Source organism: Cuculus canorus, chromosome 5 (assembly GCF_017976375.1).
Source record: "Cuculus canorus isolate bCucCan1 chromosome 5, bCucCan1.pri, whole genome shotgun sequence".
Taxonomy (NCBI): domain Eukaryota; kingdom Metazoa; phylum Chordata; class Aves; order Cuculiformes; family Cuculidae; genus Cuculus; species Cuculus canorus.
In genome coordinates, this window is record NC_071405.1 from 51541237 (window position 1) to 51563396 (window position 22160).

The 22160-nt window shown below is 42.5% G+C and overlaps 1 protein-coding gene across 1 annotated transcript; it reads left to right on the plus strand.

Moving 5' to 3' along the window:
* The first annotated feature begins 1912 nt into the window (after positions 1-1912).
* ATG13 (autophagy related 13) lies at positions 1913-22083 on the plus strand. Its single transcript, XM_054067710.1, is given in 22 exon segments — positions 1913-1994; positions 2790-2822; positions 2825-2877; positions 3532-3614; positions 3617-3651; positions 4486-4535; positions 5102-5135; positions 5137-5193; positions 5195-5239; positions 5468-5471; positions 6306-6347; positions 7740-7836; positions 8183-8281; positions 8994-9084; positions 11495-11593; positions 12680-12790; positions 14749-14882; positions 16017-16134; positions 16787-16864; positions 17151-17267; positions 17730-17858; positions 19066-22083. Coding segments are annotated over 22 exon segments (1656 nt in total). The 5' UTR covers positions 1913-1925; the 3' UTR covers positions 19144-22083.
* The last annotated feature ends 77 nt before the right edge of the window (positions 22084-22160 follow it).

Sequence of the window (22160 nt, forward strand, 5' to 3'; positions counted from 1 at the left end):
TTGTATTTAAATGTCAGCATTCTCTTTGAGAAAAAGATGTACTTTTTAAGTGCAGTATTTTATTGCCCGTATGACCCAGGTTTTGTTTGTAGATCTTGGGTCCCGTTAACCCTCCCAGTGCTTTACTTAGTTAAGTCAGAAGAATAATAACAGGTCATTCTCACCTGTTTTTGTGTAGTGGGAAGTGTCTGTAGTAAAAGCTATTTTTTTTAAAGTTAGAGTGCTATATGAGTTAAGGATCTAGCACTTTAAGTACTGACTTCTTTTTGCATCCCCTGCACCAGTACAAAAGATGTGTAATCTCTATCTAGTGGAGGGGAAGACAGGGAGAGGAAGTGTAATACTTTTGAGGAGGAGGTTGAAGTAGCCAAAGGATAAGCAATTCAAAATTAGGTGAGTTATCAATTATGTCATTAGTTCTTAGATTAAATTATAATTCATAATGAGAACAAGTGTAGTGAGTACAGCACTAGGAGATGCAGTATGAATGTAGCCTAGAAACTTTCAGCCATATTAGATATCCACATTTCTTTTTATTGAGTCATTCAGAAAGCAGCACTTATAAAGTGCTCTGTAAATTGCAGTACTCTCTTGCCTTGCAACCCCTCTTGGATGATGCTCCTACAGCATTACTGCTATTAAGTGTGAAGTATTTTAAATGGAAGTTGTGGATGTATGTAGTCATAAAAGATTATATGACATTTTCTGTGTGAACAGAGCTGTTAGCCCCTTTGTCCTGCTAAGGTTTAATTTGTATAAATAGCACACCAGTCTTACTACGAGTTCAGTCTTTGCTTAAAGATTCAACACTCAGTAGCGTAATATTGTGCATGGCAGCTGCTGGCGCTCGCTGACCTTTGCCAATGTTCCTGTGATGAGCAGTGCGCTCCATAAATACGCGATATTTGACAAGCTGCTTCAGGCTGATTAGTTGTCTCAAAACAAAAACAGCAACAGGAATTAAGAGTGAATTAATACTTTGAAGGCTTATGAGCAAAAAGTACAATTAATGCTGCTAATTAACACCTTCCTCCCCATGGTCTCTATATGATTATTAACCTAGAAGCGAAGAAACTGAGAGATGGAAAAAGTGTGATTTGTGCCAGACCATGTGACATGATGGTAGCAGAAATCTGATTAGTGCCTTGGCCTGGCTCGCTTCTGGCACTTTCCCTGTGTTGCTAGAAACAATCATGTTTTGAAAACCAAGGTAGTGTGATTGTGGGAGCTGAGAATTTGTTGTTAGTTGAGGCTTTCAAGAGAAGAGAACAGAAAATTTTGGTCTATCCCTTGGCAAAAAACTATCTTTTCAGTTGATTGTAGGTAAACTGCTAGCTGTACAGGTTTACTGCAAGTACTGGTTGTTGGAAGTAAAGAAGCAGTATTGCCTGTTCCAGCAACGGTTTATTATACAGATTTCAGTATCTGTTAAAATACCGCTGGAATATTTGTTTTAGAATTTCAGACTCCAGAAAACCATTTGGCTTGGTTTTGACCAGTGCTGCTAACTGAAGATACATTATTTCTGAAGCAGAGACTGCCATGTCTGGTGGGTAAATTGGTATAGAATCCAGTCAGTGTGGTGATGGTGGATTTGGGTGTTTGGTGTTTGTTTGTATTTTTTTAATTAAGCTAGCACAATTGGAGAACTTGTACCCAGTTTTAATTGTAAGCCTCTTTGTTGTGTCCTTACTGGTATATTTTGCACTGACCAGATAAACTATTCATGCATGTTTATGCCTCACACCCGCACCCCCTAAGTTCTTAGCATGTCAGGATTTTGACAGGCAGAGGCTTTTGGTACTTGTAATTTCTTTTGAGGTAGCCTCTAATGGCAAAATATTTTGAAGTCCTGAAATCTGAACAGGAAGCTGGAGAAGGACTTCATTCTTACACCTGTGCTGTATTTCAGATTGCCATATGCAATGGACACTGATCTCAGTTCCCAGGACAGGAAGGACCTGGACAAGTTCATCAAATTTTTTGCTTTAAAGGTAACGTTTTCTCCTGTGGGCAAATGCCTCTTCCCTCTTGTTTAAGAAAAGCCGTACTTGATGTGGCTAGAGTAATAAGGTTGGGGTTTCTTTTGTTTGTTAAAAACCAAAGCAAGCATAATTTTATGTCCAACTAAGGAGATTCCTGAGAATTGCTAGAAAAACTTTTCCCTTTTTTTTTTTTCCCCTGCCTTCAAATCCTCTTTCTTCCCCAAGAAGTGTCCAGCTCTAGTATCGGTTATAGGCACTTGACACCTTGGTCAGCTTTGGGCTCCTATCAACACATTTGACCATCTAGCTATTAGACAGTATCTTCTGTTGGACACCATTCTTTCCTTTCAGCCTATCTGAATTTATGTATTCCATCCAAAAGCAATAATACAGGAATGCTCTTTGAATTATAATGATACGTAACTGTAAAATCTTGCCTTAATTGGTTGCATAGATGCAAGTAGATACTCTGCCAACAGCCGTGTCATAAGTGTACATGTTTGTCGTTTTTCAGATTCAGAATATAGTTTGTAAATTTTTGCTTCAATATTGCCAAAAACTGCGCAACTCCAGATCACAAAAACTTACTTAGACATTATTACAGAGAAAGGTCAGCGTAAAATGTTATATGTAATAATTAAATCGATTAGACCTGAAGATTAGCATAGCAAACTCTACATCCTGGTCAGCCCTTTCATTTTTTATTTTTTTTTTTTACTTGGAATTGTGTCTAGCTTGGGTTCTGAACTGAGGAATCTGCTGAGCTCAAAACATGAGTGTCTTAACTTTCCCTTTCTCTTCCAGACGGTACAAGTAATTGTCCAGGCCCGACTTGGAGAGAAAAATTCTGTACCCGATCATCATCCTCCCCAACAGGCTCTGACTGGGTAGAGTCCTATTTTTTAAAGCAATTCCTATAACTGTTATTTGGGGTTTTTTTTTGTGTGTGTGTGTGTATGTATTGAGAAACACAATGTAGTCATTGTATGCCTTATGCAGACTATAATAACTATTCATAGAATAACTGCTACATTCAATTATAATCTTGGTGAGGTGGGGAGGATTTTATTTTGTTGTTGCTTACACATGCCACATGGCACTCTGAGCTCTTAAGGGGCTGATTAGAGCAGAGAGAAATGACACCTCTCAGCAGATCCTGCCAGTTTCCAAGATCTAGTGAGGATGGGGGTGATGAGTTCTTTTCTGGCAGAAATTGCAACTCTGTACTTCAGGACTTTGTAATAGTGGGCTTTATTAAAATTGAAGAGGACTCAAGATACTCTGCGGGTGAACTTGGGACTTAAATGAGGGGAAAAAGTACATGATTTTTATGGCAGGATCAAGAAAAACATTTGAACTGGCAGCCAAGGAAATGTTTGCAACATATGAAAGCCTGAGGCCATCTGGGAATTTTCTGTTTCATAAAATATTCTCAGTAGACACTGACCTAGTATGTACATATGGGTCTGTGAGTCTGTCTGCAGCATACCATTAGGCATATTTTTCAAAGCAATAAAAGAATTGAATCAGCTCTTTCATTCTGCAGTTCAAATTTGGCTATCAAAGATATACCAGAGGTTACTCATGAAGCAAAGAAAGCCCTGGCAGGACAGCTACCTGCTGTTGGACGTCTATGTGTGTGGAGATTTCTCTCAAAACCTCAGAGGTGAGAACTGAGTCAAATTAAATACCTTTCTTTTTTTTTTTTTTTTTTTAACTTGACCTCTTAAGCTACCACCAGAGCTCCGCCCGTTAGTCCAAGATAATGTGAAAATGTCTTCCATTTATGAAGTTAGTTTCTATGCTAATGAAAGAAATGTACTGTTTAAACAGAATCAATTCACTGCAGATATCTGAGGCCAAGCACAAAAATGATAAAGCAGCAAAATTTAGTTCTTAGATCATGAAGAGCTTAGCCATTCTGAGGAAAGGTATGCCCCTCAGGCGACTTAATTGTACCAGGAGTCTTCCAGTGCACCTTTTTCTGTTGTTGCCATTACAAGGAAGTGGGAGCCAGGAGAGACTTCTTCATTGAGAGATGGTGTTGTTGCTGATCATAGAATCATAGAATGGTTTGGTTGGAAGGGACCTTAAAGATCATCCAGTTTCCCCTCCTCTGCCATGGGCAGAGGACACGTTCTCCACTGGATCAGATTGCTTAAAACCTCATCCAACCTGGCCCTTTGAAACACCCTTCAGGGATGGAGCATCCACTGCTTCTCCTGGGCAACCTGTGCCAGTGCCTCACTACACTTCACAGTAAAAAATTTCTTCCTAATAGCTAATTGTAAATTTTCCCCCTTTCATCTTAAAACTGTTACTCCTTGTCCTATCCCTGCAGTCCCTGATAAAGAGACCCCTCCCTGCTTTCCTGTAGGCCCCCTTTTAAGTACTGGAAGGCTGCTAGAATGTCCTCCCCAGAATCTTCTTTTCTCTAGGCTGAACAAGCCCAGTTTGTGTTTTGAAATGAGCCTTTGTTGCTGTTCTTTCTCTCATCCAGGGGGACTCCATGGAGCTGGAAATTTGGTGTCTAGAAATGAATGAAAGTAAGTGCTTTTCTTCACACACTCTTGTGCATGTGTTTTTTGTTTTAGCTGATGAAATGGGGAAAGCGTGCTCAGTCCAACGGTGATGAATCAGCACATATTGGCTGCGTGGCCTGGGACACTTCAGAGGAAGTCCTCTCTGTGTTTAGTGCAGCAGTCAAACCGTTTAATATTGGTTTCAAGTAAAATACACTAGTAATTTTATTCCTTCTTCTTTCTTCCTTTACAACTAGGTATGCTTTCTCAGACGTACTCAGTATGACAGCTGTTTTAAATACTGAAAAGATATGTTCTTGCCTAGTAGAGGCTGCATGACATTTTTCAGCAGTTACTTCTAAAGGAGGTGGACTAGATTGAAGTAGGACTCTTAGCTGGTTGGTCAACAACAGGTGGGCACACTGTTGCTTTTTTGTCATTTTGGCAATAAATTGACATTAAACAATTGGCCCAGATTCATTTTGATTTAAAAAAAATTTAAAACTAAAAAAACAAACCAAAAAAACCCAACAACAGAAACCAAACAATTTAGTTGGGAACAAAAAGACTAATTTCTTCTTTTGTGTTCTATAGGTGTGACAAAGAAATCAAAGTTTCATACACCGTCATACAACAGGCTGTCTCTACTGCTGAAGTCTTTGCTTGCTATAACCAGGGTAACTCCAAGCCTACAGGCTCTCAAGGAAACAAGGCCATGAATATGTAATAATTGTACAGGTAAAGGCAGAATGTGAAATCCCCCATTTGAAATACAGATAGCAGACACTCTAGACTTGCAGAGAGCAGCCTTAGATGGGGTAAAAAAGGGATGAGTAATAATAAATCCCAATTATTTGGATTGACTACTGCTGATCGGTGACAGAAGAGAACTTGGGTTATATGTCACCTTACAGCCTCTATCTGAGCCATTGAAAGAAAAACTAAGCACAGGCTGTGAAGTATAGTCGTTTGCCTGCCATCTGAGAAGAGTACAAAAATTCTACGTGCAACAACACTGCTTAAATTGCTTATTAGCATCCAGTTGTTCAGTGCTTGCCTTGCATTTGATAAATGCCTGTTTGCATTGCATGTAAGTTGCAATGCATACTTTTTTGCAGAAATAGACTCAGACTCTCTCCTGCTATTCCATTTTGAAGAGGCATCTTCAGTTCCATTTTCTGTAGTTTCTTGCACTGTCCTCATCCAAATACTGAGTCCAACTCTATTTAGCTTGTGAGATCTTTCGGCTTGTGCTTCATTGGTTATCACTTTCCAGGCTCTTGGTTTTGGTTTTGAGAAAAGTCTTGACATATTTGCATAGCTTATTTTAGATGATTCTAAATCTCAGGTCTTATCATTGCACAGCTGTAAGCTTAAAAAGAAATCCCAGACATTTCTTCATTTTGGCACTATACTTAAGAACACGTCTCTTCACAGCACTGTTAATCTTTTATGTTGTGTGGTGAGCGTTAGCTTTTAGACTCAGACCTGTCCACAAAGTTTATATCACTTCACATTTTTGAAACTGTACACTTGCCACAGAGCTTAAAAAAACTTAGAGACATTTCTGATTAGACTACCATTTTCTGTTCCTTTTTCTTTCGGTGTGGCCATATCTTCCTCTGAACTAGCTGGAAGTTATTTGAGATGGACATTTCTAGCCATTTCTTTTGACTTTTTTCTAAAGAAGAAATGTGTTTCCAGCCTTTCAATTCATAAGACTAAATAAGAAGTAAGGATACGTGTAGCATTATGTCCCCAGTGGACCTAATACCTTTTCTTTTTCCTTTTCCCGCAGGATATACTTTTGGTGAAGTGCAGCTGAGTGGCTTGGGAGAAGGTATGATTAGGCAACATACTCAAACTAGAGCAGAACTGTTTTCTGTAATTGGCCAGCCATTTATTACTATTCCTAAGTGGCCATAAGAAAATTTAAACCTAAAGCTTACGTGAGCGTTTTATCTATGATCTACCAGTGAAGGGTTGTGTCATAACTGGTCATTTTGGACAGGCTGGATCGATAGGCCAAAGTGAACTGTATTGAACCCCGGGCTGAACTGGGCTTTAACAAGGACCAAGTGCTGGGTCCTGCACTTGGGCCCACAACAACCCCCATGCAACCCTATGGGCTTGGGGGAAGAATGGCTGGAAAGCTGCCTGGCAAAAGATGACCTGGGGTTGTTGGTCAACAGCCAGCTGAATGTGAGCTAGCAGTGTGCCAAGGTGGCCGAGAAGGCCAATAACATCTTGGTTTGCATCAGAAATGGTGTGGCCAGCAGGAGTAGGGAAGGGATTGTCCCTCTGTGCTTGGCCTTGCTGAGGCTGCTCCTGAAGTACTGTTCAGTTTTGGGTCCCTCACTACAAGAAAGCCATTGAGTTGCTGGAGTGTGTCCAGAGAAGGGCAACAAAGCTGTTGAAGGGACTGGAGCATGAGTCTTATGGAGAGCAGCTGAGGGAACTGGGGTTGTTTAGCTTGGAAAAAAGGAGACTGAGAGGAAATATTATTGCTCCCTACAACCACCAGAAAGGAGGTTGTAGCGAGGTGGGTGTTGGTCTCTTCTCCCAGGTAACTAGTGATAGGACAAGAGGAAATGGCCCCAGGTTGTGCCAGGGGAGGTTTAGGCTAGATATTAGGAAATATTACTTCACCAGAAGGGTTGTCAAGTGCTGGAACAGGTTGCCCAAGGAAGTGGTTGAGTCACCATCCCATTCCTAAAGGTATTTTAAAAAATGTGTAGACATAGCGCTTAGGGATATGGTTTAGTGGTGGACTTGGCAGTGTTGCGTTAACAGGGTTGGACTTGATGATCTTAAAGGTCTTTTTCAACTTAAACAATTCTATGACTCTGTAATATGACAGGTATAATGACAAAATCTGATGTGATTGCCATTTTGAGTCATGTTCCTGAACTGAAATAAGAATATGGAGGTGTGTTGATAAGGGTCAGGACTGGTAACGGACCTCGTGACATACTCGGGAACAAGAAGCACTTCAGAGCAATATTTTAGACCGAGATAGGAAGCAACATCAGAAGTCTTGTAGATGAAGCCTACCAGCAAGGCACCTAGTGCTGCTGTTTTGTTATGGGTTCTGTATGTGTGTTTGGAGTTCAGATTGCAAGGGATAACAGAAACACTGTAGAAATAAGATAGTGTAACCTCAGAATAGAAAGTAGGGAACATAAATAATCAGTAAATAAATAAAATTGATAATTATTGCTTAACCTTATAGGTTTCCAGACAGTCCGTGTTGGGACAGTGGGTACCCCAGTGGGCACCATCACATTGTCTTGTGCCTACAGAATCAACCTCGCTTTCATGTCAACCAGGTGAGAAAATGTGATCATGCCAGAAACTATTTTTCAATAATGTACTATTAAACCCCTCATATTGTGAGTCTCTAAATCTTTCCCTTCTGCTTATCCTTTCCTGCTGAGATTCTTCTTTGTGGAGAATACTTTTTCTCATGCTTAAGTCTTGCAGCAAGGGGAGTATTTGGGTAGCCTGGAGCCAGACTCTAGAACTCCAAATTGTTGATGCATGCTTGGAGTTGCAGGGCTGAATTGTAAAGAAACTCTGGTCCCGTTAACAGATATGGAGGTTTTCTGTGAGGACACTGAATTGGGATGAGAATAGAGAAAAAAACCAATAACACCGTTGCTTGTTGCCTTGCAGGCAGTTTGAGAGGACCCCTCCTATCATGGGGATTATCATTGATCACTTTGTGGACCGTCCCTATCCCAGCTCTTCACCCATGCATCCCTGCAATTACAGGTGAGGCAATGCTGAGTTGAAGTCATGGGCCATGGCGAAGGCATCAATTATGCCCAAATACGGAGCCTTTTCCGCTGTTTGCCGACTGCATGGGAAGGGAGACTGGAAAATTAATCTCAATCATATTGACATGGTTGAGTATGTGAGGAAGCGGGATATTTTTCTCCTTCCATCCAGAATACTTGAGTGCAGCAAGCTCCATTGTTTTCCTAAATTCCTTACAGAAGCACTTGGACACAGATTATTTGACTTTGGCTGACTTTGGGAGTTGAAAGTATAACAGTTAGTCCTGCTTTAGAACTACGGGTGCAGAAGCATGCATCTCCAGATTATTCCCATGGGGGAAAGATCACAATTTAATTGCTCTTTATGGATGAGAGGTTTGTCTTCTCTGAAATGCACTTGAGGGCACTCAGATTGGGACCAGTGGTAGTGTTTGGCAATGCTTCTATAAACACCAAAGCCAGTATCATTAGCTGATATAACAAAACCTTTAGTTAAAAAGACAGAGGGAAGTGTTTCTGTTTGGGTTTAGAAGAGGAGTGCCTGGGGAAAATGAAAGTTTTCATACCATGTTTTCCTCAGTTCTGCCAATTCTCCTTTCAACTCCACCCAAATACTCTCAACCTCCTGCAGTGTTTGTCCCAGTGTATTTTCCTATTTGTTTATTTTAAGGAATATTTCGAATTAAAAACTTTTCTTGCTGCTTTAGAGCTGGTGAGGACAATGGTGCAGTGTACCCCTCAGTAGAAGATTCCCAAGAGGTGTGTACCACATCTTTTTCCACCTCTCCTCCTTCTCAGGTAAGAGAAACCAGGCTCTTTTTACTCCTAGATAGAGCAATCATTGTTAGGGTAGTGTGCATACTCCTACATCAACTACTGTGCAAACGGGCAGCCTCCTGTTGCTGATTAAAATTTAATGTGTGGGTTATTTATATAGTTACACTTTGAGTAAAAGCTAGTTAGATACTAACTTCAGCAAAATGCCAGTGGACTAGAAGAGTGAATTACTGAGACAAGACTAAAAGAACCTACTCATGTAGCTGGGCTTATGTGTGCTTGAAGATGATAGCAGTGTACTTACACATTCATATGCCTATACTGTAAGAGAGGAATTGCAGAGATTGATTCCAGGCAGAGTAAGTAAAGGTAACAGGCTGAACGTTGAGAAAGAAACACTGGAATATCGGAGAAAATGCTTATGGTACAGTTCATTGCTTTCTTGCTTGCAGATGTAAAACCAGGAAAAAGACAGAAGTCATAATTGTTGGACCATCTAAAATCGAGTTGAGGCAGCAGGAATGAGTATCGGCAATCACTGGTCATAGTGTAGAACTAGGGACTTTATAATTCCCCCTACCCATGCAAATTTCATTTATGTTTCAATTTTCAAATGAATAGATAGTGCTTTTCTTCTGAATCTCAGAAAAGAGGAACTCGAGTTCCTCCTTCTTTTACTGTCCTTGATATCTTATATCTGACTCCACAGTTCTGTATTTTGGGAGACTTGACCAAATTTGCTGTTTTCATGTAGCTTCACAGTATTCAAGAATGTCCTGCCTTGTGTCCAAGCCAAGCATATGGCTCTAAAGTGCATGATAAAGACAATGTAAATACTCTACCTCTCTTTTGCTGTGGATGTTAGAATATAGAATGAATATATTGGAATGCTGTTCCAAACTGTAAGAATTTGCAGCGGGTCTATCTGATGCTTCAGAGGAATTGGTATGACTGGTTTAGCAGAACTATTCTACTGTAGGAATGAGCTAGAAATGAGTTTTTCTAGGACTCATTTTTGTACAAAGTGGAGTTTGGGTGACAGGGTATTGGGCAATGTGGAACCAATCAACCCTAGCACTCACGGTAAGTCTGATAGAATAAAGCTTTTCTTATTTGCAATACACAGCTCAAGAAATTAGTTTGTGGCTGAGTTGTATCCTGCCTTTTCACAAATTGCATTAAATGCAAAAGGTTTCATAAGGAAATTTCTGCTGGCTTGCTCATGCCATTGTTACTGAGCAGTAATAGTGTATGTAAATACATCCAGAGTTGACATTTCCCTCCAGGAACGTGAAGCTCTGCTGTCTCTGAGGGGAAAGGTTGAATGAAACCAAATGTATCTTTGAGGATTCATGTTAAGTATGATCTACATTTCTTGCTTTTCCTGTGGCTCATAGTTGCCATATGCTCTGCACTTATTTACAAAGCAAGTGTCAGTCGTTGTTACCACAGTTAGAATTGTAAGCTGTCTTGGCAGAGTGGTCTCTTAAGTATGTAGAAGGGAGGAAAAAAAGTTCATTTCTTTCTCCAGCTTCTGTATACAACTTATGTGTGGAAAATACTGGGAGCTGTGTGATTCAGTAGGCAAATTGTCCAAATCTTTGCCTGCCTTCTCACTAGAAAATGGGCCTATCCTGTGTGATACAAAGGAAAATAGGTGCTACCTTCTCCTGTGAGCTTGACCTAGCAGGTCTGTGTGCTGTAGAGTAGCCCAAAATTGAGGAGAAACTCTGGCCATGGGTAATACCCTCAAATGAAGCTTTCCTAAAACTGAAGACCCTTGGTAGGAAAATGACTGGGAGAAGGTATGGGCCTGAAACAGGTTTGGATTGCCCTTTTTGCATTAGTGCCCTCTGTGAGACAATGCTTACTCCTGGAGCATCACTCCTGTTGGTGGAGTTCCATCTTCTCATGAATGTGTTTAAATTGCCACCTTAGTCTGGGTCCCTTTTATTCTAGTAGCATCGCAGCCAGCCTGCCAGGATGCTGGAGGGATTGGCGTATGTGTGGATGCCGAGTATTGAAACACACATAATTTGTACATTCAAAAAGAAAAAATTACTTGGCTTTTTCTGGCATCTGCTCAGCCTTCTCCTTGCTCACTGCTTGGAACTAATTCTAATTAGCTGTGGAGCAGAGTCTGTGGCAGTTACTTTCTGTCAGTGTTCACTGGAGTCTAAAATATTACCTGTGTTGAATGGTTCACTGAGACTGGAAAACAGTTGACTCTAGAAAGTGAATGTGCTTCTGGTAATACCGAGACCTTTGTTCTATATGTAGGTGTGGCTGCTGCAGTTAAAACCTCTTCACTAGCATTTAGTTCATCCAACTCTTTATAGTTCTTCTCTGAAGTCCTTCTCTCTTTCTCTCTCCCCCTCTCTCACTCTCTCTCTTTTCCTTGTTTCCTCTGTGTGTCTGTGTCTGTGCACAGTGTGTTTTTACTGTCACAAAGGCACATTTTCAGACCCCTCCTCCAGTGGTGACGGACACCTTGAAGGTCCCAGTGATGGGACTGGCCTTCTCACATCAAGTGAGTTGTCAATAGAATATGCTATATGTGGCCAGAAACAGTTCTGGCATGGCAGAACAAATAGGAAAGCAGAGATTTGACAATGTGGAATGTTTGTTGTACATCGGAAGGGCTAGTGAACCCAAAATGGGCCAGGCATATCATTGAGACTTGCTTCTTAAATGCCTTTGCAGATAGTCTCCCAAAGACAGGAGAAGCACCCCTAAATAAACAGCAACTGCTGCAAGGATTGTTAGTGAAAGACACGAGTAGGAAGGCCAATGATGAGTGGGTTTTTTAATAACCATTGTCAATAGAGCCTGCACAGTCATTAGTGCTCCATTCAGCTTAACTTGCCTCATCTGAACAAAGTGCTGTTCATCATTTAGACCCCTATATACGATGTGCAGTGGTGGTGCTGTGGAGTATCACACACAGCTGTGAAGAGAAGTGTTCCTCTTGAGGTCAAGCAAACTAAACCAGAAAGTGATATTTATCCAACCAGCTAGATTTCTGCCTGGGCTCATAAGGAACTTCTTTTGGGTTTCACTGCTTCCAGCACTTTGTTCCTAAAGCAGTCTCACAGGAGTTAGCTTCCCAATTCTCTTTACCTGGCACGTTTATGGGACTCTGTTCTTTTGCTGAAGCTTCGAACAGGCCTTGATCAGTTTTTTTTTTAATGTGCAGTGGGAATAGGTTCAAACAGTTCATAATGTAGATACTTTGGGGAAAAAAAAAATCAGTACTTTATTTTGGTGATAGCACTCCTGCTTTTTACAGAATGCAAAACAAGCCTGTAGGGGAGAGCTTCCCTGTGACTGGGTGTCATACCCTGCACAGCCTTTTCCTCTGTATGCACAAAAGCAGTCTTGCTTTCTTGTCAAGGCCCAGACTGAGTCCCCTGCAATAAGAACTTTTTAGAATAAAAAACTTCATTATTGACTCGTAATGCAAATGTAGCATCCTTCTGCCAGCCTGCTGTGCCATGCCTCTGACTTGTCCTGTTCCTCCCTCAGTAACAGATGACTATTTAGACGGTGGGGTGTTTCCCTTCCCCTTCCTCTCTCCTCTCCCTTTGCCCTTCTTGTTTTTTCTCTTCTTTCTTAGCTTTCCAGCTCTCGTCTTTCCTGTCAGCCTGCTGCCCTGGGAGTTGGATCTGCTGACATGGGGTATCCTGTACTCTTTGCTGGTGGCTTGAATGCTGCACACCCTCACCAGGTACTTGTAGAGGGCAGAAGAACAAGCATGGCTGGGTATTACAAACATTATGTTTCATTTATACATCTGAGAGAGGCTTTGAGACCAGTGCATGCATTGGTATCTTGTCTGCCAAGAATGAAAAGAATGCAAGGTAAATATAGAGAAGCACAACCTACACAAGGACTTGGAATTGGCTCCTCAGCATCCCTGACTTTACTGTGGAAGGGGTCATGTGATGGGATGTCGTTCCAGAGGGACCTGGACGGACTGGAAAAGTGGGCCTCTGAGAACCTCATGAGGTTCAATAAGGCCAAGCGGAAGGTCCTGCACTTGAGTCGGGGCAGTCCCCGTTTTCAGTACACGATGGGGGATGATGTCATTGAGAGCAGCCCTGCAGAGAAGGACTTGAGGGTGCTGGTTGATGAGAAGCTCGACATGAGCCAGCAGTGTGTGCTCATAGCCCAGAAGGCCAACCACGTCCTGGGCTGCATCAAAAGAAGTGTGGCCAGCAGGTCGAGGGAGGGGATTCTGCCCCTCTATTCCTCTCTTGTGAGACCTCATCTGGAGTATTGTGTCCAGTTCTGGAATACTCAATGTAAGAAGGATGTGGAGTTGTTGGAATGGGTCCAGAGGAGGGCTACAAAGATGATTGGAGGGCTGGAGCACCTCCCATACAAGGACAGTCTGAGAGAGCTGGGCTTGTTCAGCCTGGAGAAGAGAAGGCTCAGAGGAGATCTTATAGTGACCTTCCAGTACGTGAAGAGGGAAAGCTGGAGAGGGGCTATTCGTAAAGGCTTGTGGTGATAGGACAAGGGGGGAATGGGTGCAAATCGGAGAGGGGCAGATTTAGGCTAGACATAAGGAAGAATTTCTTCACCATGAGAGTGGTGAGACACTGGAACAGGTTGCCCAGGGAAGCTGTGGTGCCCCACTGCCTGGAGGTGTCCAAGGCCAGGTTGGAGTGGGACCTTGGGCAGCCTGTTTAGTGGGTTGTCCCTGGGCCCATGGCAGGGGGGTTGGAACTAGAATGGATCTTTAAGGTCCATTCCAACTGTACTATTTCTGTGATTCTATGTGGAAAAATTATGCCAGTAAACAGGCACCAGACCTGTTGACCTGCACCAGCGTGTCACCAATGCCAAACTTTGGCTGTGTTACAGAGCTGCTGCACCTGTAGCTGTCCAAGCACAGCACTATAGCCTAGACAGAGGATGCATTGGCAGTCCATACTGACCTATTTGCATCCATTTGTCAGACAAATAAGCAAAGTAGACAGAAGTCTTTTTCTGCTTGTGATTTTACCACTACATCAGGGTTTTGCTGACAGATTGATGATAGAATAGAATGGAAGAAACTGTTTCAGTTGGAGGGGACCTGCAGTGATCACCTAGTCCAACTGCCTGACTGCTTCAGGGCTTACCAAAAATCAAAATATGGTATTAAGGGCATTGTCCAAATGCTTCTTGAACACTGACAGGCTTGGGACACTGACCACCTTGCTAGGAAGCCTGTTCCAGTGTTTGACCACCCTCTTGGTGGAAAAATGCTTCCTCATGATCAGTTTAAACCTCCCCTGGTGCAGCTTTGAACCATCCACCGACATCCTATTGCTGGATACCAGGGAGAAGAGCTCAGCACCTGCTTCTCCACCTCCTCAGGAAGCTGTTGAGAGCAATGAGGTTGTAGCAAGAGGATATGATTTCCCCCTACTTCCCCACCGCCTCTCCTTGAAGCAGAGGATCTATGGCCAGAGAGCTCTGCAGTGTAAAACAGGTCTGAAGTGGAGAGGAGCGGAATAGGAAGGGAATCAAAAAGAGTTTGTATTGACACTTCTCTCAGCCTTATGAGGTCTTGAGCCCAGTCACGTGCCAAAACCCCCACAACTTAGTCCTAATGTGATGGAATCTGCTCTGTATTGCACTGTGGTGTTGGCCTGATTTTAAGATCTCTAATTTGACCATTCTTCTCCATCTCAGTTGATTGGTCCAGGCAGAGAGGGGGGAGTTCCCCTGATTCCTAGCCAGCCAGCACATGGCACTCAAGCTGACCAAGAGAGGATGTGCACTCCACTGGATGGAGGCCACTACTCAGCAACTACTCCTTCTAGTAGGTAGGTTGGTTTTAGATGACCCACCACTTGTGCTAACCCATTTATAATCCTGTTAAAATAAAACTTTTTGGTTTCTCCTTCTTATCTACTGTTTGTAGTGAAACTATTGTTTTTCCATCCCCAAAACAAACTTCACAGCTTTCTCTGACTGGGGCTTTTCAAGCCTTCCTCCAAACAATGATCTCGCCCATCTACTTACACCTGTTAGTCACTGTAACATCCTTGCAGCCTCTGTTATGTCAACTTTATTTTCAATTTTATTGTTTTTTAATCTCTCTTCTGGTTTTGCTGATTGTAAAACAGCAAGTTGAAGCAAGTCAATAAGTGAGTCTTGAACTCTCCTGAGACTTTACTTAAAAGGAAGCAGTGCATCCTCAAAAAGTTGTAAATTGCCTCTCTCAGCTAATTAAAGCCTTTTTTATTTTTTTGGTCACCACATTTATTTATTTCTTGTGAAGTCTCTCTTGGGGTCACATAGTTCTGAGTCAGGTATCTTAAACAGATTTTGCTGCATCAAAACAAAAATCATAAAGACACTAGCACTTCCCTGGCTATGGTATCTAAGTAGTCCTCTTGCCAGAAGGCTCAACTATTTGTGGGGTTTTTTTTAATTTAAAGTTCTGAATACCTGCGGTAGGAAAAAAAAACAGGTCATGAACAAATAGTCATGCAGTGAATTAATCATACCGGCAGTGGCTGTTATTGATGTATTAGGCTGCTATCTTTGTAACCTGAGTGGCAGATCTAATTCTGGTTCTTCCCCTCACCTCCTGACAGATCTGTGACTACTATATTACTGAAAAATTAATAGCGATGAACAGGAATTGCTGTGAACATGCACATTCTGAAGTTAAAAGTCCATCACCAAACAGAAAATCCTATTGCAGTTTGCAGCAAGTTTTCATTCAACTAAATAGTCATCCAGCTTTAAACAGAAATCTGATTCCACAAATGTCCCACTCCCCTTTTGTGCTTATGGCTGAGGAAGAAGGTGTAGTACAAGGGTGAAGATTTCTGTTGTTCTTCCGGTGCTAGGAGTAAACCCAGAAAAATGAAGGAGTCTTGTAAAGCATGTGATTTGTCTGTATTGTTTGTGTCATGAGTAACTAATTAAGTCTTACTTTCCTTCCCTAGCGAGGACACAGAAACAGTATCAAACAGCAGCGAAGGGAAATGTGGCTCCCCACATGACCTTTTGGAAACCATTTTTATCCGGAAGGTGGGAGCTTTTGTCAACAAACCCATTAACCAGGTAACTAGCAGTAGATCCAGAGGGGCACCATAATTACCTGCTTCACCCATCCCTTTCCACAAAGAGGAGAAGAAAGCACCCCATTGCCAGGGCAACGTTCCTGCCTGCTGCATTTCTCTACAGAGTGTTATATGCAGGCTTGTTTTTTATGAAATCCTTTTGAGATGTGCCAGCCACTGAGTTTGCCCTGCTTTGCCTATACCCTGTTTGGGTGTGCAAGACTTCATACTCCACTTGGGTGTGCAATGATCTGCTGCTACCCAAGGTTCATAAACTGAGGAAACTGATAACATGCCTCGTTTCCTTGCAGCAATGTGCAGTAGGCTTAGCCCAGTTGCCAGGCTGCTCTTGAATACCCTCTTCTAGGCCTTTAGGGTGGGTGAAGGGTAATTGTTAGAATTTGTAGCAGTTTGTTAATCCTTGCCTGTGTTATAGGAGGTGTATTTAAGTAATGCACCACAGGGTATGTATCTGCATTAGGTCAGCTTATTACAGTCCGTCTATGTTATGCCTTTTAAATGAGGTTGTTGGCCTCCTGCTTAACTGCTGATGTGATCTTCAGCAATTTTTAGCAGGCCTGACAAGTTTTCGATATCCTTTTCTGTGCTGGGTAAGCAGAGCATCTCAGTGAAATTCTGTTCAATCTCTTCAGGTGACCATGGCCAACTTAGACATTCCTTTTGCCATGTTTGCTCCCAAGAATGTTGAGCTGGAAGATAACGACCCCATGGTAAGCCTCTTCCAGAGGTATATGTGCTTTCTCAGCATCCCTTGTGCTACCTTGCATATGCTTTGGGTTTTGAGCAAAGAACTAGTTATTCAAATCTGTTTGGTTTCAAGAAATCTTCCATGTTGATTCTTGGGCTCTGTAGACGCACAAATCACAGTATGTATTTGCTGTCTCTGCTGTAAGCTTGCATTTATTGTCCAGCCTCCTAACTGTCCCCACAATGTCAAAATACACAGACCGACGTGATCATAAGATCAGTACTCACTGTCTTTGATTTCTTGGGCAGGTCAATCCTCCTGACTCCCCAGAAACTGAATCTCCTCTACAAGGCAGCTTACACTCGGAGGGCTCCAGTGGCAGCAGCACAGGGAACACCCATGATGACTTTGTTATGATTGACTTTGTAAGTGCCCTCATCACTGCTCTCATAAAACATCTGCATCTTTTATGGGCTTCAGGTGCTGGTACAATGGCAAATGATGTACGAGTAGTTTTCAGTGGAGGTGGAAAAGACCCGTGATTCGTAAATCAACACTAGAGCTTGACAGTCCCAAAACTGCAGACACTGATACTCAGAACCAACAGCTACAAATTAAGTGCTCTTCTAGTTCCCTTACAACACCTGTGCTTGGTATCCTCTTTCTCTAATGCCTAAAGAAGCCAGATTCCAAGGAAATGCTGTCTTCCAAGTGCTCAGGCAAGCACAGATCTTGACTGTCATTCAGTTCTTTAATCTGCATTATTGCAGCAACAGTTGTAGTGCCAAGATGTTGACTGATAGCAAGCAGTGATGTTACCTCAGATTATGGCAAAAGGGAAGCAAATGTCTCTGAACAGGAATTAACAGCACTGTCTTTGATTCTAGAAACCAGCATTTTCAAAAGATGACATTCTTCCAATGGACCTGGGGACATTTTACCGTGAGTTTCAGAACCCCCCTCAACTCAGCAGCCTCTCAATTGATATTGGAGCACAGTCCATGGCAGAGGATTTGGTATGGAACTCTGAATTTTTTATTTGTGGGAATCATATGTTCTTTATAATGCTCTCCCTATTCCTGGTTTGAAAAAAGTTATATCTTCATATAATCATAGAATAATTTGGGTTAGAAGGGACCTTTAAGGGTCATCCAGTCCAGCCCTCTCTTCAGTGAGCAGGAACATCTTCAAACAGATAGGGTTGCTCAGAGCCTCATCCAACTTGGCCTCGAATTTTTCCAGAGATGGGGCATCTGCCACCTCTCTGGGCAACCCATTCCAGTGCCTCACCACCCTAATCGTAAAAAACGTCTTCCTTTTATCTAGTCTGAATCTGCCCTCTTTTAGTTTAAAACCATTACCCCTTATCACTACAGGCCCTGCTAAAAAGTCTGTCTCCGTCTTTATAAGCCCCCCTTCAAGTACTAAAAGGCTTGCTTTAAGGTCTCTCCGGAACCTTCTCTTCTCCAGGCTGGACAACTCTACCTCTCTCAGCCTTTCTTCATAGGAGAGGTGTTCCATCCCACTGATCATTTTTGTGGCCCTTCTCTGGAACCACTCCAATGGGTCCATGTCCTCCCTGTACTTCTCAGAAGAGAGAAACCCTGCCCAAAGCAGGGTCCCTCACTAATATGTTTCAGACAAATGCATATTTGTTTGTGGCACACCTGAGCCTCTGAAACTGGTGTGTTTATCTTCAACCTGAAAGCGGCTGCTGCAGCTGTCACTGAAACCCATAAAACTAATCCTCCCTCTAGCACATGAAACTTAGTGGCAAACCAGGCCTGAGCTTGCAGCCTGAGTAGAGGTAAAATCCTGATGTGACTGGTGAAAGTCATGTCTGGGTGAGCAGACGGTGTATTGGGCTGGCAGGCATTGTAACACACTGGGGAAAAACAAATACCAAAGGCTAAGAGCTGCAAGTGAATTGATAAAGACAGCAACAAAGGCAGGTTATTGTGCTGCAACTGGTGGCAGGAGTTGCACCTGCTGTTGTTCCTGCAGATCAAACACACTCCAGGCAGAATGCCCTTCTCAGGGTCATTTGCTGGATGCTGCCAGAGGACTCCTGGTTTTGTGCACGCATGTGGAAAGAGGAGTGCAGGGCTGCGGAGAGGGATTGCATGACTTGGAAACAGAATTTTTTCCTTACAGTGTGTGTTCAAAGCTTCCTTTTATTTGCTGTGAATGAGCTCTTATCTGTACCTTCCTGTACTCTTCCAGGACTCCTTACCAGAGAAGCTGGCAGTCCACGAGAAAAATGTCAAGGAGTTTGATGCCTTTGTAGAAACCTTGCAGTGAAGCGGTTTTCCAGTTTGCTGCAGCAAAGTTCTTCTTCCTCAAGGCATTTTGGAGAATAACATCAACAAATATATCGCCCCTGCTCTGCCTTTTGTCTCACTTTGACTAGTTCCTTCCATCAAGTGAGCTCTTTGATTGTTCTCTTTAACAGCAGATACAGCTCATGTGCTGACTTTCCTCATCTACACTACCGCATAGTTCTGGACTGCTTTTCCTGCTCACAGTCAGTTTTGCATTATAAGACTTAAATAGGGACACAGGAAGTCAAACTGCAGTGTATAAAATTTATTTTCTCCCCTTCTCTGTTCTGTGTGGAGGGGCTTTGTGAAAAGTCACCGTATGTTTCCTCTCAAAGTCCTATGGTGCAAGTTTCTAGGTATAGCTATATAGTTTTCCTACAGTCTCCGATCTTTAATTAGAGCATAGAAAGCTTTGGCTTATTTCCAAGGTGTGTGAGTTCAGCAGATTCAACAGTTTTAAGTCCAGGACATCCATTCCGCAGAACAGGGCATTTCATCCTGACTTCAGTGTGAGTGCCTGGAGCCCAGGGAGAAGCATCAGCTTTGCGACTTCTGTAGTACAAGTTATCTTTGTTTTCCTGCTTCTGAGGAACTGGGTCTCTACAGAGTTGTTTTGTGTGAGGCCTTCTGTGACGCTGGCTGATAAGCAGGAATGAAACGACAGCAGCGCTTTCCACATTTCCTTCCTGAGTGTCCTGACACTTGGCCATGCTGAGTTTACCAGTGTTGACTGTTGGCAAGCCTGCATGTAGCAGCTGTGATGATGCTGAATTCATAGTCTCTGCTTTTGAAATGTAACTGTAAATACTAGGAATCCTATTTCTTTAGGGTTATGTAACTAGGAGTCTTAGTTCAAGATTCTTTCCTCTAACCCTTGCAGACTTTCCTGCTTTATGGTTAATAGATAATCTTAAGAATCAAAAAATATTTATTGCTTTTAAAGAAACCTATATTTAAAAGATGTTCTGTTTTCATGTAGTAGTGCGGGTTGTTCTGCCCTGGATCACTGCAGACAGCAAGTGTGCCGTGGAATCCTGGCCAGTGAGGCTGGTCTCTCTTTGCAGGAAAATATCCAAGATGTTTATTTTCTAAGACAGACTTGATTATTCAAATATACTACTCTGTTTTGGAGAGTGTGTGTCCGTTACATCCAGTCAGGGCCTGTTGATAAAATGAAATGCACACATTGGTCGAGTGGAGTGGCAGGGACTTGCTAAAAAGCTGCATTCTGAGAGGCATGAGAGAATCTGCAGTATTCTTCAGCTGTTCAGAAGGCAGCTTCACTAAAGAAGCACACTTTTGGGGAGCTTACGGTACTTTGGAATTAGCTGGCTTTTGATTAGTTGAAATGTTATTTTTGTAATGAGCTGGCTCTCGGGAGCGTGACTGGCCAGCAGTGCTCTATGCTTGATTTGGCTGTTGCAGCTCTTGCTTTGTGTAAGGATGGGAGGAGAAACAGTGACACTAAACTGAAACTTAGATAAGGTAGGCCTTGTGGTTCTCTCTCCTCCTCCCCTGTGTAACTAGAGTGAACAACTGCAAGACCCCTTACTGTCCTAAACCACGTTTTTTTTTTTCCTTTCTTTCTCCAGAAGTGAGGTTGTGTTGCCTCAGCACTGAGGAACCATCTTAATTTCCTTAGAGTGGCTGAGTAAACAGCCTTCTAGTTAATTTTATGTGGCAGCTTCTTTAACTTAGCTGCATTCTAAATTGAAAGAGATCGCTCACAGATGAGGGGAACCCCACCACCTCTCTAGAACACTATTTCTGTGCCACTGCTAGAGCAAGGAACCAAGCTGAGAAGAGAGCTGATTGTAAGGTCAGAGCAATGCAATGCTTTAAACTTTCCCAGCTTTTTTGTTGAGTGATGGGTTCAGTGGGAGGCCATGCAAGCTCTCAAAGTAAGAGCTTTATTGATGGACAGGTACCCACCTAAGCCTTTTTAGCTTACTCAACCAATTCAACATTTCAGCAACCTCACGCAGAAATTGCTTCGTCCTTGCAAAATAAGTTACACAAATGTTTAAGAAAGCTTCCAAGATAAACAGCTCACAGGAGGGCTTAAGTTAGTTACTTGGGTTTTAACAAATACTTGACTGCCATGGCCAGAGCCACCTTGTTTTACAGGTGGAAAGGGTTGCAGAAGGGTTCAGGAACAGAAGGATAGAATGGATCAGCTGTCTCACCTCTCCTCAGGAAGATGGTCTCTGCCCCCCTGTAGGCAGTAGCCCACAGACAAGTGGTTGCTGTCACCTTTTTCTTACCGTACAGGCTGTGCTTGGGAAGGTGATGGAGTAAAGTGCTGGTTCATGCTGTATGTATGGAGAGTCTAGGTTGAACATCTAGCCAGTGCTGCTGTTGCTGCCCTCCTCCCACTGACAAGCTATGGAATTGGCAGAAAGCATGTCATACTTGCTAATCCTGTCCAGAAGGTCATTTGTTGATGCAGCTCCTAACATGGCTACAGCTCCCACATCTCATAAGGCAGAACATTGGTATGGCACTTTTTTTTTGTACTTCAAAAGGCTGGAAATTTGCCTATATCAGCTGCTAGTGTTGAGCTGGATGGCTATAGCAATAAAGAGAGATTCTCTAGGGCTGAGTTATGTGCCTCTTTTCTGGACATTCCTCAGCTTCAACACATAGTTGCTACATCTAGGCTCCGAGTTCCTGCCCACTGCACAAATGCTTGGCTTCAGAAAAGATCTAGCTGCTGCTGGAGTCCACCACAGACTGTGTTATGAAGGCTGTTTATTTTAGCAGCTGTCTACTCGATCCTATATTAAGGACAGTATGTATATAGCTGCTGATTTAAAGATACTTTTGGGGAAGGCTCCTAAATTGTATTGTTTTGGAAATAGTCTCCAATGTACTTCAAGTATTCAAAGAATTTCCAATAAAACTTTTATGTAAGCAGCTCTCTCTTTTGTGCTTTTTCTCTACATGAACTGCTGGCTCTAGAACAGTCCTTCCTGTCTTTCTCTTCTAGGAAATGGG